At 46.0% G+C, this 18,213-nt stretch overlaps 2 protein-coding genes across 6 annotated transcripts in view; one reads left to right on the forward strand and one right to left on the reverse strand.

The window, feature by feature from the left end:
- The window catches only part of RECQL5 (RecQ like helicase 5), a 39,533-nt gene extending 27,272 nt beyond the window's left edge, over positions 1-12,261 (reverse strand). For 2 of the 3 annotated variants that reach the window (XM_025360874.1, XM_025360876.1), the window contains exons 1-7: positions 12,098-12,261; positions 11,482-11,625; positions 10,110-10,231; positions 7,951-8,469; positions 7,073-7,175; positions 6,421-6,532; positions 3,421-3,583 (exon numbers count right to left, since the gene is read on the reverse strand). In XM_025360874.1, coding sequence (XP_025216659.1) covers positions 3,421-3,583; positions 6,421-6,532; positions 7,073-7,175; positions 7,951-8,469; positions 10,110-10,231; positions 11,482-11,611 — 1,149 coding nt within the window. In that variant the 5' untranslated portion in view covers positions 11,612-11,625; positions 12,098-12,261. The remainder of the gene's footprint in view (positions 1-3,420; positions 3,584-6,420; positions 6,533-7,072; positions 7,176-7,950; positions 8,470-10,109; positions 10,232-11,481; positions 11,626-12,097) is intronic. The other variant, XM_025360875.1, reaches the window with a different exon arrangement.
- SAP30BP (SAP30 binding protein) overlaps positions 12,187-18,213 on the forward strand; it is a 42,771-nt gene continuing 36,744 nt past the window's right edge. For 2 of the 3 annotated variants that reach the window (XM_025360878.1, XM_025360879.1), the window contains exons 1-3: positions 12,187-12,547; positions 13,908-14,017; positions 17,033-17,080. In XM_025360878.1, the coding sequence (XP_025216663.1) occupies positions 12,442-12,547; positions 13,908-14,017; positions 17,033-17,080 (264 nt within the window). In that variant the 5' untranslated portion in view covers positions 12,187-12,441. The remainder of the gene's footprint in view (positions 12,548-13,907; positions 14,018-17,032; positions 17,081-18,213) is intronic. The other variant, XM_025360880.1, reaches the window with a different exon arrangement.

Genomic DNA, 18,213 nt, shown 5'->3' on the forward strand with positions numbered 1-18,213 from the left:
CAGAGTTCACAGCTAAACCGAGTGATTGCATTTTTATATTCGCCGTGATCACATTTCCTTTCTTGTGTAACTGTGTTTCCCCTGAAATAGCTTTGTTTTTCTCCATTTACTTAGATTTCAGTATGTCATTAATTCACCTCTAACTGTCCTAACATAATGAACAATTCATTTCGATAGGAGCCAGAGATGCCAGCTTCCACTCTGATTTTTGGAACCTACCTTCCTGGAGTCTTCTGCCCCCTAGTGCAATCTGGACCAGTTTTCCCTAGGCCTAGGACACAGCTATCTTTCCGGACTACCCTCCAATATCGTCCTGCGCCAAGACTTACTCCTGGGTGAGTCTCCATCTTTGCTTTCTAGGTTTACTGCCTCTCTACAACGGAGAACATCCTTTAATAGCTTCTGAGACATGATATACCAGGGGAATGTTTTTGAAACCTTTGTATCTGAAGATGTCTTTTTCTTTCTTTCAAGTTTCCACATACAGCATTTCGAATTTTGATTGATTGATTGATTGATTGGAGATAGGGTCTTGCTGCCCAGTCTGGAGTGCAGTGGCATGATCATAACTCACTGCAGCGTTGAATTCCTAGGCTCAAGCAATCCTCCTGGCTCAGCGTCCTGAGTAGCTAGAACTACAGGTACACATCACCATGCTCAGCTATTTTTTTATTATTGTTATTATTTTTTGAAACAGGGTCTCACTCTGTTACCCAGGTTGGAGTGCAATGGTATGATCTCAGCTCACTGCAGCCTTGACCTCCTGGACTCAAGTGATCCTCAAACCTCAGCCTCTTGCGTAGCTGGAACTACAGGTGCACACCAACACACCCAGCTAATTTTTAAATATTTTGTAGAGATGAAGTCTTATTACATTGCCCAAGCTACTCAAACTCGTGGTCTCAAGAGATCCTCCCATGTCATTCTCCTGAAGTGTTGGGATTACAGGCATGAGCCACCTCACCCAGCCTAAACTTGAGCATGTTTAAACATGTCATTTGATAAATTTTTCTGGGAACTTTCTTTTCATATTATTTGCTTTTCATATCCTTTGTTCAAGCGATTCTCCTACCTCAGCCTCCTGAGTAGCTGCAATTACAGGCGCCCACCACCACACCTGGCTAATTTTTATATTTTTAGTAGAGTCGGGGTTTCTCCATGTTGGCCAGGCTGATCTGGAACTACTGGCCTCAAGTGATCCGTCCACCTTGGCCTCCCAAAGTGCTGAGATTACAAGCGTAAGCTCCCGTGCCCAGCCTTTTTTTTTTTGAGATGGGGTCTCACTTTGTCACCCAGGCTGGAGTGCAGTGGTGCGATCTTGGCTTACGGCAACCTCAACCTCCTAGGTTCAAGTGATTCTCCCACCTCAGCCTCCCCAGTAGCTGGGACTACAGGTGTGCGCCACCATGCTTGGCTAATTTTTGTATTTTTTGGTAGAGACAGGGGCTTCACTATGTTGGGCAGGATAGTCTTGAACTCCTAACCTCAGGTGATCTGCCTGTGTTGGCCTCCCAAAGTGCTGGGATTATCGGCATGAGCCACCGCTCCTGACCCTAGAGCTTGTTTTCTCTTGATGAGATTTTAGTTTTCTTCATCTAAATCAGTGGTTGTCAACGTTGACATGGCCATATATTTAAAGCAACTGGGGAGCTTTTTCTTTTGTTTTTTTTTGAGACCAAGTTTCGCTCTTGTTGCCCAGGCTGGAGCGCAATGGCGCGATCTCGGCTCACTGCAACCTCTGCCTCGTGGGTTCAAGTGATTCTCCTGCTTCAGCCTCTCCCGAGTAGCTGGGATTACAGGCATGCGCCACCACACCCAGCTAATTGTGCATTTTTTTAGTAGAGACAGGGTTTCTCCATGTTGGTCAGTCTGGTCTCAAACTCCTGACCTCAGGTGATCCGCCTGTCTCGGCCTTCCAAAGTGCTGAGATTACAGGTGTGAGCCACCGCACCCAGCCTACTAGGGAGCTTTTTGAAAAAACTCTTGTTAACAGCTTGTAACACTTATTCCTAGGTATTTTATAAGTTTTATTGTTGTAAATTAAGTTTTTTGTTTGTTTGTTTCTATTTCTAGGTATTTCTGGTACAGTGGAGAAAAGCTACTGTTTTTTTTTTTTCCCCTTGGCTCTCATCTGACTAGAGAAAAGCTACTAATCTTTAAACTATTTCTCCTATATTCAGCCAGTTTGCCAGGTTTTCTTACGAATTTGAGTAGATTTCTAGTAGGGTCTTTGTGTGTCTAGGCACAATGTGTTATCATTTCTACCTGCTGTTGTCTTCTCTCCTACTTTCGTTATCCTCGTGAATTTATATATATTTGTCCCTTTATTGTCATTTTTGCAGAGATTAGAAATAAGTACTTGGAGGCTGGACAAGGTGGCTCACGCCTGTAATCCCAACACTTTGGGAGGCCGAGACGGGCAGATCATGAGGTCAGGAGATCAAGACCATCCTCGCTAACACGGTGAAACCCCGTCTCTACTAAAAATACAAAAAAAATTAGCCGGGTGTAGTGGCGGGCGCCTGTAGTCCCAGCTACTCAGGAGGCTGAGGCAGGAGAACGGTGTGAACCCGGGAGACGGAGCTTGCAGTGAGCCAAGATCGCGCCACTGCACTCCAGCCGGGGTGACTAAGCGAGACTCCATCTCAAAAAAAAAGAAAAAAAAAAAAAAAAAAAAACCCCCCATATCTGCAAAAAATTAAAAAAAAAAAATTAGCTGGGCATGGTGGCACACACCTGTGGTCCCAGCTACTCAAGGTGGGAAGATTATTTATGGCCAGGAGTTAGAGGCTGCTGTGAACCATGACTATGCCACTGCACTTTAGCCTGGGTGACAGTGAGACCTTGTCTCTTAAAAAAACCAAACAGAAAAAAAAAAACAAAAAAAGGCTGGGTGCAATGGTTCATGCTTGTAATCCCAGCACTTTGGGAGACCAAGGCAGGTGGATCACGAGGTCAAGAGATTGAGACCATCCTGGCCAACATGGTGAAACTCTGTCTCTACTAAAAATACAAGAAATAGCTGGGCGTGGTGGTGCATGCCTGTAGTCCCAGCCACTCAGGAGGCTGAGGCAGGAGAATCGCTTGAACCTGGGAGACGGAGGTTGCAGTGAGCCGAGATCGTGCCATCGCACTCCAGCCTGAGTGACAGAGTGAGACTCTGTCTCAAACCAACAAAAAGAAAAAACAAAAACAAAAAAATCCAGTATTAAGATAATTTAAATATTTATAAAGGAAAAAGTCTAGCCTAGTTTGTGTAAGCTGCCTCCCTACCCAACATGCCATTTCCCCTTGCTATACTTACAGGTTGGGAGCAGCCTTCTCTAGCTTATACAAGCATCATCTGAGTTCAGAAATCAGCTTCACAAAACTAGAGAGTGGTGGGTCAGACTGAAAGACCTTCTACTGCCCAGGCCTTACCTGGAGTTTTGCTACTTCCTTCCTGATCAGGAAGCTGACTTGGTCCCGGTCATTCCTTGAGTAATAGAGACGGCACCAGGAAGGCTTCCCATCCCTGCCAGCCCGGCCAGACTCCTGGTAGTATCCAGCCATAGACTTGGCAATATTCCAATGAATGACAAACCTGTAGGATCCAAAGGGACAAGGAGCATGAGATGGTGGAGAAACTGAGTGTCCTTTGGAGGAATAATCATGAGTAGGAGAGCAGGGAGGCCAGCAGATAGGGAGGGAGAGGGATAGTCCCAGAGTTAGAATGGTTAAGACACTGGCAGCCCATCTCCCTTCTAGGAGCAGCCCAGGTGAGAGGCCACAGCAGGAGTTAAGGGGGGCAATCAGCACACATGAGGGACCAAAAAACTCAGCCAGAACCCAGTGGAAAAAATACTGGACCTAAAGAAACAACATGAGGCTCTGCCACTTATGAGCACTGCAAATTTGAATAAGTTATTTATAACTTCTTTGAAGTGGGAAAGGAATAATATTTATTAAATACCTACAATGAGTCAGTTTTTATGTCTCATTTAATTGTTAGTCACCATCATGTGAGGTAGCCCATTCTCCAGAATATGAACTGGAGATTCAGAAAGGTAAATTTGTACAAGGCCACACAGTAAAAGGACAGCAGAGCTAAAATTTGGGCCTAGGGGTGTCTGCCTTCAAAACTAGCTCTTAACAAGATACCACAGACCCAGGATTCATTTTATTTGTTTTTTTTGTTTGTTTATTTTATTTTATTTTATTTTATTTTATTTTTAGATGGAGTCTTGCTCTGTCGCCAGGCTGGAGTGCAGTGGTGTGATCTCAGCTCACTGCAACCTCCGCCTTCTGGGTTCAAGTGATTCTCCTGCCTCAGCCTCCTGAGTTGCTGGGACTACAGGTGTGCACCACCACGCCCAGCTAATTTTTGTGTTTTTAGTAGAGACGGGGTTTCACCATGTTGGCCAGGATGGTCTCAATCTGTTGACCTCGTGATCCACCTGCCTCAGCCTCCCAAAGTGCTGGGATTACAGGCATAAGCCACCATGCCCGGCCTTGTTTTTTTATTTTTTAAGACAGGGTCTTGCTCTGTTGCATAGGCTGGAGTACAGTGGCACAATCATAGCTCATTGCAGCCTCAGCCCCCTTGCCTCAAGCAATCCTTCCACCTCAGCTTCCCAATTAGCCAGGACTACAGGCACATGCCAAGATATCTGGCTAATTTTTAACTTTATAGAGATGGAGTCTTGCTATGTTGCCCAGGCTGGTCTCGAACTCCTGGGCTCAAGCAATCCTCCCATCTGGTCCTCCCAAAGTGCTGGAATTATAGGTGTGAACCACTACACCTGGCTGCAGACCCAGGGTTTGAACTGATTCTAAAGTCGGTATTCTTTCAAACTGTAGTACACTATAAAATTTCTGCCCTAAGTCAGGGTTACTGTGAGGTTCACCAAGGCCATGTATGCAAACATGCTCCGTAAATCATACAAGGTATTATTACTTGGTGTTAATCAGACCAAAGGGCTTCAGGCTGTAGCCCAAAATGCCTCTTGATGATCACGGCCAGGTAAAAAAGACTTCCTAACAGTTGCCAGTGTGGGGCTAGGAGGCTGGGATGCACCCCGACTCTTCTAGACTATTAGTAAGCAATAACAAGGAATTATGGTCCTAAGAGCCTTGCCTTTGACCTTCCACAGGGAGTAGCTTAAAATAGTCACACATTACTTAATGATGGGGATACATATTGTGTATTTTTGTTTTGTTTTTGTTTGTTTGTTTTCTTGAGACGGAGTCTCGCTCTGTTGCCCAGGCTGGAGTGCAGTGGCCGGATCTCAGCTCACTGCAAGCTCCGCCTCCCAGGTTTACGCCATTCTCCTGCCTCAACCTCCTGAGTAGCTGGGACTACAGGCGCCCACCACCACACCTGGCTAGTTTTTTGTATTTTTTTTAGTAGAGACGGGGTTTCACCATGTTAACCAGGATGGTCTCGATCTCCTGCCCTCGTGATCCGCCTGTCTCGGCCTCCCAAAGTGCTGGGATTACAGGCTTGAGCCACCGTGCCCGGCCTGTTTTTGTTTTTTTAAAGACAGGGTCCTGGTCTGTTGCCCAGGCTGAAGTGCAGTGGCATGATCCCAGCTCACTACAACCTCCGCCTCCCGGGCTCAAGCAATTCTCCCACCTCAGCCCCTAAAGTAGCTGGGACTACAGGCACACACCACCACACCTGGCTAATTTTTATGTATATTTTGTAGAGATGGAGGTTTGGCCACGTTGCCCAAGCTGGTCTCAAACTCCTGGACTCAAGCGATCCACCTGCCTTGGCTTCCCAAAGTGCTGGGATTATAGGTATGGACCACTGTGCCTGACCAGGGATAGGGATACATTCTGAGAAATGACTTGTTAGGCGATTTCATCATTGTGCAAACATTACAGTGGATGATCTTTACATAAACCTAGATGGTACTGCAGCCTACATGGCCAGGCTGTAAACATGTATCGTGTGTTACTGTACTGAATATTGTAGGCAACTGAAACGCAAATACCATAACACAAATACTGTAATGCAAATCACTAGGCGATAGCAATTTTTCAACTCCATTACAGTCTTACAGGATCTCAGTCTATGCAGTCATTGACCGAAACATTAATATGAGGTGCGTGACTATAGTTCCTTTATTCCCACCACCTCATAGGAACCACCTACTGAGATGTGAGTGAACAGGGCTGTGTTAAAGGACAAGCCTGACGGACTGCATGCTGCCCCGTCCTGGGTGGGGGTGCCAGAACCATGCTGTGCAGTCACCTGGGAGCAGGCCACACAGGAACTGTCAGCATTTAGGCTGTATTCTAAGGACTCTCTCCTGGAGCTTCCTTCCCCTCTGGCCCTCGAAGGAGTACATGCACCTGGTCCTTTAGGCATAGCACTAGGCAATCCACCCTGAGCCAGGCCCAGACCAGGAAGGCAGGGCAATAACCAAAGCTCACCTGACATTGGCTTTATCCACTCCCATCCCAAAACTAATGGTTGCAACAATTACAGGAACCTTCTCCTCCATCCAGTCGTTCTGCACCAGCGTTCTTTCAGAGGCCTTCAGCCCTGTAAAGAAGGGAAAGATGGAGAAGGGAACTCACATTTCCCTTGGGTTTACCCGGGGTCTATTTTGGGTTTAACACTGTGTGCTAGGCACTTCACAAACCCTGAATATTTCACTTTCCAGCTGTCCGACCTTACGTCAGGCGCTTAACTTTACTGAGCCTCAGCTGACAGGCACAAAGACCCTAGCCTATGTGTGGCAAAGAGCATTTGGCAAAGGTTTGGGCCATGATTCAAGCTCAAGCCTGCTGGCCTCCAAAGCCTGTGCTCTTCCTACAACAGCATTATCTTGGCTTGCAAAAACTTATCACTTGCTGCTGGGTAGGCATATACAGCGGGAAGAACTCAGGAGTCACAATTCTCATTTTAGACCTCATTCATGTCTAGACTCGTTTCAGGGGATTTAAGTGAATCACTTTAGCTCTGCCTGGGTATCTGCAATAAGATGGTGGGTCACCTGATAATCAGGATCTGTAAAGAACAAGAGACCCACCAAGAAGCCTCTGAGGGTGAAGAGAACCAAGTGGCCTGGGCGCCCCTTACCTGCATGGTAAGCCTTGGCGTTCACACCCCTGCAGCTGAGCTCTATGGCCAGCTGTTCACAAGCCTCTCTAGTCCTGCAGTAGACAATGCCGCAGCCAGACAACTGAATGGGGAGATGCAGGAAGAAAATAAGCATGGCAAGAACAGAACAATAGGCCCAGTGTAGTGTACCCTGCTCTAAAAGCAGCTCTGTGTTCCTTCCCCCATCAGTTTCAGGCCCCTCTGAGGCAGGACACCCAGTAAGGCTCTGTCACTTTATAAAAAGCAGGACCAGGCTGGTTCATGCCTGCAATCCCAGCACTTTGGGACGCCAAGGTGGGAGGATCACTTGAGGCTAGGAGTTAAGACCAGCCTGGGCAACACAGAGAAACCCCGTCTCTGCTAAAAATACAAAATTAGCTGGGCGTGGTGGCGCATGCCTGTAATCCCAGCTACCTGGGAGACTGAGGCAGGAGAATCTCTTGAATCTGGGAGGCGGAGGTTGCGGTGAGCCAAGATCGCGCCACTGCACTCCAGCCTGGGCAACAAGAGAGAAACTCCACCTCAAAAAAAAAAAAAAGGCAGGCCAAAAGCTGCTCAAAACTCAACCTGTTTAACTTCTCTGCCTCCTCTTCACAAACTTTGCATGGGTCTGCAGAGGCCTCACACAGAGGGGCTGGCTGCTTGCCTTCCACAGAAGGATCCAGGACAAGGAAACCCTGGTAAGGAGGACAATGCCAGGAAACCAAAGGGACAACTCTTTTTGTGCACGAGTTTTAAGAAGCCTGGCTGAGAAAGCTAGAAAAAGCAAAGGTCTTAGAAGACCAATCTCCATCTCCATGCTGCATGTCACACTCCACTGCTCTAACAGCTGCTTGGCCTCCACCTCAGTGCCTCACCCCTTTATCAGCCTCCTGTCCAAGAGCCTTAAGGCAGAAGTCCTTCAGGTTCCCATAGGGATCAGAAATCAGTTCCTTGAATTGCACATCATAGAAGAGGTTGGCCCGGAAGCAGGGAGTCTTGAAGATGGCAACTGGTTTCTTCAGGTGCAGGGCAGCAAACACGTCCTCTTGGACCTGTGGGGTGGCTGTGGCGGTCAGAGCCACACAAGGGGCATGTCCCAGGCGGGAGCGCAGGGCACCCAGACGCAAGTAGTCAGGACGAAAGTCATGCCCCCATTGGGAAACACAATGAGCCTCATCCACCACCAAGTAAGACAACAGGTGGCGGGACAGCAGGGAGTTCAGGCTGGGCTGGAAGGAGGAGGAAGCCGCCATCTCCGGGGTGATGTACAGAATCTTGGTCTGGGGCTTTTCTCGCTCCAGGTCAGCAAGCAGGTCCTTCCTTTCCTGTGCAGAGAGCTTCGAGTTCAGGGAACTTACTCGTACCTTTAGGGCTAGCAAGTGGTCCACTTGGTCCTAAGAAAAGAGAAAGGGGCTATAATTGGCCCTCAGGACTCAGGTAAACGTCACTGCAAGCCCCTGGAGGATTTCCCAGTCATAAACTGTCCTCCTCCCACCCTCCACTATGTCTTTTCTTTGCATAGAAGTAGTATAGGTTGAATATCCTTTATCAAATGCTTGGGATCAAAAGTGTTCTAGATTTCAGATATTCCTAGATTTGGGAATATTTGCAGATTGCATATACATAATGAGATCTCTTGAGGATGAGACCCAAGTCTGAACAGGAAATTCATTTTTTTCATGTATACCTTATACATATAGCCTAGGTGTAATTTTATATAATATTTTTAATAATTTTGTACATGCAAAAAGAGTTTTGACTGAATTTTGACCACAGTCCATCACATGAGGTCAGAAAGGCGTGGAACTTTCCACTTGTGGCGTCATGTCAGCACTAAAATTCTTTGGATTTTGGAGCATTTCAGATTTCGGATTTTTGCATTAGGGATGCTCAACCATTATGGAAGGTAAAGTGGTTTAGAGGACAGGCTCTGAAGTCAGACAGACTTCAGATTTAGATTCATCCTGGCTCACTTAATCACCACATGCCCGCTGGCTGTTTCTTACCCTCTGAACAATTTATACAAGTCTATCTAACGAATTGTTGTATAACTTAAAATTTACATCTCAGAGGTGAAATTAATGTATGTAAAGCACTTAGCACAAAGGCTGGGACCTGGTGAACACTCACCAAGTTATTGCTGTTGTTCCCTGTCTCTCTACCTTTCTTCACGGTGGATGACTCTTACCCACACAGCCACACTTCCTCAATTCTGATTCTATCAGCCCATCTGCAGGCCTTAAATAGTCAGAACACCTGTAGAGCAGATGTTAATAAGGTCCCAGCCAGTTTCTCATCTTTTTTTCTGTTTCACATACTGTGCCCTTACCAAAATAAGCAGGATACCAGGGATTCCCCATATCAACTTAGCTATCTATCCGTCTGCAACTTCTGTCCCAACATCACAAGTGCACATGTGTATATACGTGAAACTGAGTATATATGTGTGTACAAATACAGTTTCATACTCCTCTGGACAAAAAAATAACGAGGGAGGGTGAAGGACCTCAGAGGAGTCATTCATAAACCCCCAGAGTGATATGCACCAGTGGAGAACACTACATTGGGGAAAAACAGAAACCCAATACAGCAAATGAGATAGGCAAATCATAGAAAAAAAGAGGCAGGGGCGGGTGCGGTGGCTCACGCCTATAATCCCAGCACTCTGAGAGACCGAGGCAGGCAGATCGCTTGAGGTCAGGAGTTTGAGACCAGCTGGCCAACATGGTGAAACCTCATCTCTACTAAAAATACAAAAATCAGCCAGACATGGTGGCATACACCTGTAATCCCACCTATTTGGGGGACTGAGGCACAAGAATTCCTTGAAGCCAGAAGGCGGAGGCTGCAGTGAGCCGAGATTGCACCACCACACTTCAGCCTAGGCGACACAGTAAGACTCTGTCTCAAAAAAAGAAAAGAAAAAAGAAAAGAAAAGAAGAGGCAAAAGACCAATAGAGAAGTGAAATTTCCAGCCTCAAAAAACCTTTTCCGAGTCTTTTTGGGCTACCATCTTCGTTGCCCTAAGCCTCACCTGAATCAAAGCAATGAGAGGAGAGACTACAATGGTGATGCCTTTGGCCAACAGAGCAGGGAGCTGATAGCACAGGGATTTTCCTGCCCCTGTGGGCATGCACACAAAGACGTCCTTGTTACCTGCAAAAATACAACAATATCTCAGTGCTTCCTGCCTTTTCATTGAAGTTGTTGAAAATTAAATGAGAATGTAGGAAAAGTACCTAGCAGAGTGTCTGGCACATGGAAGGGTCTCAATGTAATGCTAATGCCCCTCCTGTCCTTTCTATGAAAAAGGCAAGGATCCAGGAAATTTGGATACACGCCCAAACCATTTCTAGTAATGGTTAAAAACAAGATTTAAAAAGTCTGGGGCGGGCGCGGTGGCTCACGCCTGTAATCCCAGCACTTTGGGAGGCCAAGGCAGGCAGATCACGAGGTCAAGAGTTTGAGACCAGCTTGGCCAACATGGTAAAACCCTGTCTCTACTAAGAATGCAAAAATTAGCCGGGCATGGTGGCATGTGCCTGTAATCACAGCTACTCGGGAGGCTGGGGCAGGAGAATTGCTTGAACCTGGGAGGCGGAGGTTGCAGTGAGCCGAGATCGCGCCACTGCACTCCAGCGTGGGCGACAGAGCAAGACTCTGTCTCGGAAAAAAAAAAAAAAGGAGTCTGAGTCTGCTGTGATATGGATGATTTAACTAAACAGCCATGAAAGCAGAGTACTGCTAGGTGACTGGGCACATCTGTGTAGACATGGCAGGACATTACTTAGAGAGCTTTTGTTTAGACATGTATCATTAATATTACATTGCTGCTCGCCTCTTGGCAACTTCCATTTGTCACCATATCTCAGGTTTATAACATTATTACTCTTTCCTTCTCTATCTGGGACCCAGGCCACTCAATCTTCAACAAGGGAATTACCTAGAAGGCCAGTGACCAAGTTAAGTTACTACTGCCACCCTCACTGTTGCTGTTTGTTTGTGTGTACAAACGAACAATAATGGGAATCTGAAGTGTTTTCAAAGACCATGTGTAGATCTGGCTAGGAACTATAGACCAGCCGGGTGGTTCTGCCATTAAAACTACAAGCTTTGGGCCAGGCGTGGTGGCTTATGCTTGTAATCCCAGTACCTTGGGAGGCTGACGTGGGAGGATTGCCTGAGCCCAGGATTTGGAGACCAGCCTAAGCAACATGCCAAGACCCTGTGTCTCTAATTAAAACAAATAAATGAAACTACAAGCTTTGGGTGACAACTCTAAAGATTTCCAAATCCAGTTACGGACCAAAGGTGAGGCAGTGCGAAGGATCAGGAGGAGGGTGTTCTGCCGCAGCATTATGGTATAGCCAGCATAAATTTAAAGGAAGGTACCTTGGTAATGTTACCTTTTACTACTGCCATGGTCGCACTCTCCTGTAAAGGCGTCTTAAAAGAGTCAAACCCAAAGACCTTCTTCAGCGTACTCCGGACTCGCCGCTCAGGGTCAAGAGGAAAGGTGGTATGGTGGCTGCTCATCTTAGCCAAGAACAGTGGCCAAAGGTTAAGGCAAAGGTGGTAAAAGGTTGCCACGAGAACCCTATGTTTTGCTTTAAAAATACAGCTTATTTTTCTGTAACAATTTGCTATGTTACACTTAAATAATATATTATTTTTAAGTATTAAAGCTGAAAGTGAACTGCCTCAAGCAATACATTCCTGGGTAATTAATATCTCCACTTTTACGCTCAATGAAAATAAATACATTGAACTATTCCAGGCCATGGTATAGCACAGAGCTAGAAATCAGATCAAGAAAAGAAACACAAATGTCTTCAGAACAGTTTGGAGAACGAGGAACCGTTTTCCTAAGATCCACCACCTGCTCCTTCTTCTATAAGCGCAACCACGACAACCATTCTTCCACCCCGGGACCCCGACCCCCTTCTCCCTTCTTCCTGAGCCCAAGATCCGCAATTTTCTCTCTTGGCCGGCCGACACCTCCCTCTCTTCACCCTAAGATATCAGAACCGGCCGTGGTCGGCCCAGGAATTAAAGGCCCTTACTGGGCCGCTGCAGCTGGCTGGTTCCGGAACTACTCGAAGACCCCTGTACACAAACCCAACTCAGAGAAGCCAAAGCGCTGGGAATTAAGCTTTAGCCAGAACCCACACAATCTTATATCCGTCGCGCAGTGATGACGTGACGAGCGCTGGCATGAGGGCGGAGCCAGGCGCAGTAAACTGCCGTTTTGATTGGTTTCCAGTGTGGCGCGGGGTCTCCTGGGATCCGAGAGAATCTGCCTTTCCGCCCGGAAGTCGGCGTCTTTGAGTCATAGGAGTGAGCCACGCCGGGGCTGTGGGAATAAGATGGCGGGGAAGAAGAATGTTCTGTCGTCTCTTGCAGTTTACGCGGAAGATTCAGAGCCCGAGTCTGATGGCGAGACTGGAATCGAGGCGATGGGCAGCGCGGCTGGTAAGGCCCAAGTGGGAAGCTGGGAGAGGGAATCGGGTGTCTGCCCGGAATGCTGTACCCCTCGCTGGGTGGGAGGGAACTAGATGGTCATTGTGCCCCAAGCACCGAACCCCGAAGAATGGCCCGGGGTCCTGGATGAGATAGAGCATTAGAGACTCTGGACTAAGAATGAAGAATCTCCTTTCCGTTGTTTCGATTAATCTGCCTAAACTTACTGAAAGCCTCCGTGCCGGTTATAGTGATGGACAGAGGGATGGACGAAGAGGGAGTGGCTGCTGAGCCACTGCCTGTTCCCCCTGGGCTCGTTGTTTGATGAGTGAGAGCGATGAGTAAAACATACATGGAAGATGGTAAAGATTGTATTTGTTAAATTTATAGCTTTTAGTTAAGAATGTGCCCTAGGCCGGGCGCGGTGGCTCAAGCCTGTAATCCCAGCACTTTGGGAGGCCGAGACGGGCGGATCACGAGGTCAGGAGATCGAGACCATCCTGGCTAACACGGTGAAACCCCGTCTCTACTAAAAATACAAGAAAATTAGCCGGGCGAGGTGGTGGGCGCCTGTAGTCCCAGCTACTTGGGAGGCTGAGGCAGGAGAATGGCGTGAACCCGGGGGGGCGGAGCTTGCAGTGAGCCGAGATCGCGCCACTGCACTCCAGCCTGGGGCACAGAGCAAGACTCCGTCTCAAAAAAAAAAAAAAAAAAAAAAAAGAATGTGCCCTAAACACATCTTGGAGCTTTTAAAAATAAAAACGTATCTGATCCCCAAAGCGAGAGAATCAGTTCTAATTCGGTAGAACTGGGGTAGGATGTGGACATTTGTGAACTTTTTAAGGATCCCGGGTGATTTTTCTTATTTTGTGAGTTTTTAAAGCCTATCGGTGATGTTCTCCTCCTTAGGTTGAGAAGCACAATGTTAGACAATGGAAATAGATTTCTTTGGGAGAATAGAGAACAAGTTACCTAACAACATATCTGGACCTTAGCTTCCTCATCTGGAAAGTGAAGGGGATTGGATTAGATTAGGTACTTTCATGTTTTGTGATTTTGTGGGGTCTCTTCCAGTCAGAAGGTTCTCTGATAGTTTCCTGTAAACACTATAGTGTTTGCTTAGTGTTTATAGCATTAGAAACAGAATTTAGTACTTGGTTTTGTTCCCTGACCTTTTAAAGATTTTATTCACTAAATAATGCCCTTCTCAGAGAGCCGAATCTGGGCCTCTTGTCACTTAACATGAGATTTAGGTTCCCCTTGTATCTTCAGAGATAGTCTTGGCCACTCAGATCTCTAGACATTTTTTCTTACATTGTAACTCTTGATTTTTTTTTTCTTGCTTTTTTTTGTTTGTTTTTTAACCTTTCAGAGGAGAAAGGCGGATTGGTATCTGATGCCTATGGGGAGGATGACTTTTCTCGTCTAGGGGGTGATGAAGATGGTTATGAAGAAGAAGAGGATGAGAACAGTAGACAGTCGGTAGGTAAATCTCCCAGATCCAGAGCTACTGAAAGCACAATTTCATTTGTCAGATTTTGGAACTGTGCCAGCAGTGTTCCATTTCATGGCTAGCTTCATCCCTTGCTCTCCACTTTTGTTTTAGTATTAGTGGAAGAAACTGGGTTGGATAGCAGTTCTGTTTGAAAATTTATTTTCACGTGGATCTTTTTTTATTAATCTTTGAGTTGAAATCTGGGGGGAAAGATAGTGGATTATTTTATTTAACCCAGATATCAACGGGTGTTTTATGTTGATTTTTCCCAGTTTAAATTATTTACTCCATTTATAGCAGGCATTCATCCTAATTGGTGTATCGTTTATATCTACAGTCAACTGTGCATTGTTTTTAATCTTGGTTGGGGCTCATTTAAATTTTGTCAGTTTATTAGCAAGATAAGAAAGGGAAATTTGTTTTCACCTGCTTTTTCTTCTTTTTTTTTTTTTTTTTAGGTAGGGTCTCACTCTGCTGCCCAGATTGGAGTGTAGTGGTGTGATCATAGATAGTTCACTCCTGCCTTGAACTCCTGGGCTCAAGTGATCCTCCCACCTCAGCCTCCCCAGTAGCTGGGACTACAGGTGGGCACCACCATGCCTAGCTAACTTATTATTAATATTATTATTTTGTCGGAATCTTGCTCTGTCGGCCATGCTAGGATGCAGTGGTGCGATCTCGGCTCACTGCACCCTCCGCCTCCCAGGTTCAAGCGATTCTCCTGCCTCAGCCTCCTGAGTAGCTGGGATTACAGGCACCTGCCACCACGCCGGCCTAATTTTTGTATTTTTCGTAGAGATAAAGTTTCACCATGTTGGCCAGTCTGGTCTCTAACTCCTGACCTCAGGTGATCCACCCACCTCATCCTTCCAAAGTGCTGGGATTACAGGTGGGAGCCACCGTGCCTGGCCTTCTTCTTTCTTGACATTTTAATTGGCACTTTTTATTATGATACCCTTAGATCTTGATCACAAATCTTGCCTGATACTCAGTAGGTGCTGGAGAAAGGAGAATCTGTGCTATTATTAACAAGAAAGGTTTTAGACACATAATCACCTGAGCAGCATGAGTCAGAATTTATGTTTGCAGAAAACGCAAAGAAATTGAGGCTGGTTCTTAGCACGAGACACGCAAAGTTGAGTCTCGATGTCGAATCTGACTACTTAGCAATAGTTTTAATCGAAACACTTAAAATATATTATTTGTTTGAATTTTTTGTTACATGTTGGTATGTAAATGTTAGCATTAAAATTCATTCCAGCCAAGCAGGGTGGCTCACACCTGTAATCCCAGCACTTGGGGAGGCTGAGGTGGGCAGATCATGAGGTCAGGAGATCAAGACCATCCTGGCCAACATGGTGAAACCCTGTCTGTACTAAGAATACAAAAATTAGCTGGGCACGGTGGCGCGCACCTGTAGTCCCAGCTACTCGGGAGGCTGAGTAGCTTGAACCCGGGAGGCAGAGGTTGCAGTCAGCCAAGATCACGCCATTGCACTCCAGCCTGGGTGACAGAGCCAGACTCCATCTCAAAGAAAAAAAAATTATTTCCACAACAAACAGAAATGCGTTTTGTACATTATGCATTTTGGGAGATATTTTCATGCCTTTAGCCCCATCCATTAATACTGATAATTCAGAGTTGACTGAAATTATTCAGAAAAGTTTTGCAAGTTGTTTTCTGACTTTTCTGAAGTACACACATTCTGGCTTAATATTCATAACTCTTTAGTACATTTGCATAATGTGTTTTTGAAGTGTTTCATATTTGCTTTGCTTAGAATTTTCATCATGTTTAAGCTTCATTTCATATTTTAGTAAAATCCTCTCATCAGCTCTTATTGTAGAGATTCTGAAATGTGATTGTATTTGAGCTCCATCTCTGTTTATTTGGCATGACTGATTTCATTTTAAGGAGATTATGGAGATTGCATTTAAAGCCTTGGACTCACTGGCACCTTACAGGACAGTTAAGTCTCCAAATCATCAGTCTAGTTTGTTCAAGTCTCGAATGGTATTTATATTAATATATGGAGTGCTCTGTAATGTTTGGGCTGAAGTGTAGCTTTGTTGAAAATAGCAGTTTCAAATGAAACCATTTTTTCCTGGGTATTTAGTTAAAGGTTTCTGTGCATTGGGAGTGTTCTGGGTAGTGAAGGTGACATGGATTTAGCCAGCTAATAAGGTAGCTGGTCCAGCATCTGCTCCTGACCTTTGACCTTCATAGCATCAGCGTTAGTGTTCAGTGGAATGGCGGGCTCACTTTGGAGAATGTCTTACCGTGTGTGATCCTTTGTGTCAGGCTGACCTCATTTGAATAAGGAACAGGACTGGGTAGAATGGGTCTTTGGCAGTTCTGGGAGCACTTGGGTGGAGGCAGAGCCCACTCAACTGGGACTCCTGAAAGGTTGGGCATTGCCCTTTAGTCCTGCCTTTCCCAGGTCACTTGCTCTGGTCATTTGAGGCCTACCTTCCTGTGTTGTTGTTAGTGCAAATGCTGGTTGTGCTGTGATATAGCTGTGTGTAAGCCTTGGCACTTGGTGTTGAACAGTGTTACAGTAGGTCTGAGTCTGATGTACATATGTATAAGAAAAAGAAAGAAGGCTCATAATCCTGGTTTGAAATAACTGATATTTCAGTGGAAACATGATGCGTGTTTTATTGTGTGGCCCGATCTTACTCTTTCCTGAAACATATTGCAATCTTTCTCCATTTTTATGTATGTGATTTTTAACTCGGGCATCTTCACTGATGTGGACTGTCTCACCGCTAGAGTAACTTGACTTCTGAGCTGCTGATGCTTTTTTGTTCCCCCCCCCCCCCCAGAATATCTCTTTTTCCCCTTATTTTTCTCTGGTTCTGAGTTATATGGTAAGGGAGGGATTCTTGGTGGGATGACCCCAGCTGGGTAAATGGGCTGTTTGCTGCAGCCCCTAGTTATGCATGTGAGACTCCTCAGGCCCGCTCCTTTAAGCTTAATCCTCTAAATTCTTTGTCTTGTAGGAAGATGACGATTCAGAGACTGAAAAACCTGAGGCTGATGACCCAAAGGTATTTGGTGTTGGCTGTGGTGGGTGGCTGGATGCAAACAAGGTGTTTGAACATTATGGCTCAGTTCATATGTCTGGTCGAGATCTGTCCCACTGACAAACTGTGCAACTGTGTGGACATTTTCTGGGATAAAATAAACTTTATAAAGAAAGAACCTGGAGACGACTCAGGAATGAACAAATCCTGAGACATTGGATTTCCAGCCTTTCAGATTGTGCCATATCTCCTGACTAGAAAGGCGAGAGGCTTGGCTGAGTCCAACAGCCCACTTGCATTCTGCCTCCCAGATGGGGCTTTAAGTGTCTCTGCCCTGCAGGTGGATTCATCTGTTTAGACTCAGAAAGGTGTAAGGGCCGCCTCGCGTGCTTGGATTCTCTTTAGTCATCTAGAAGTGAACAACAGGCTATAAGAAGGTCAGACCAAAATGAGGCCTCTCCCCAGCTCTCGGGGATGGTGGGTCTAATTCTCATTTTCCCGGGGGTGTGTCCATCCACTTTTGGGCAAGCTGCGCGGAATGGTCTTTTTCAGAACAACATAACTATTCTCATAGTTCCATCCTAGTAGCAGCCAAGAGTAATTTGTAGCAATTCCTATCACATTCCTTAATGATCTGTTGTGAAGGTTAAGACACCCTTGTGTTGGTTAAGCTGCTGTGCTGTGCATTGGCCATTAGAAATGTGTACTTGTTGAAGAGGCATTTCTTTATGAGGAAAAACTTCCCCCCGCCCCATGCACCCAAAGAAAAAGACTTAATTCTACCACTCTAGACCTCCGGGGAATAAGGACCACGTTTTGCAGTTAAAAACTGCTTTGAGGCCGGGTGCGGTGGCTCACGCCTGTAATCCCAGCACTTTGGGAGGCCGAGGTGGGCGGATCACTTGAGGTCAGGAGTTCAAGGCCAGCCTAGCCAGTATGGCGAAACCCCGTCTCTACTAAAAATACAAAAATTAACTGGTGAGACTGGTGGGTGGTGCGCACCTGTGATCCTAGCTACTGGGGAAGCTGAAGCAGGAGAATTACTTGAACCCAGGAGGCAGAGGTTGCAGTGAGCCGAGATCTGCCAATGCACTCCAACCGGGGCAACAGAATAAGAATCTGTCTCAAAACAAAAACAAAAACAAAAAAAAACTACT

Source organism: Theropithecus gelada, chromosome 16, assembly GCF_003255815.1.
Source record: "Theropithecus gelada isolate Dixy chromosome 16, Tgel_1.0, whole genome shotgun sequence".
Lineage (NCBI taxonomy): Eukaryota > Metazoa > Chordata > Mammalia > Primates > Cercopithecidae > Theropithecus > Theropithecus gelada.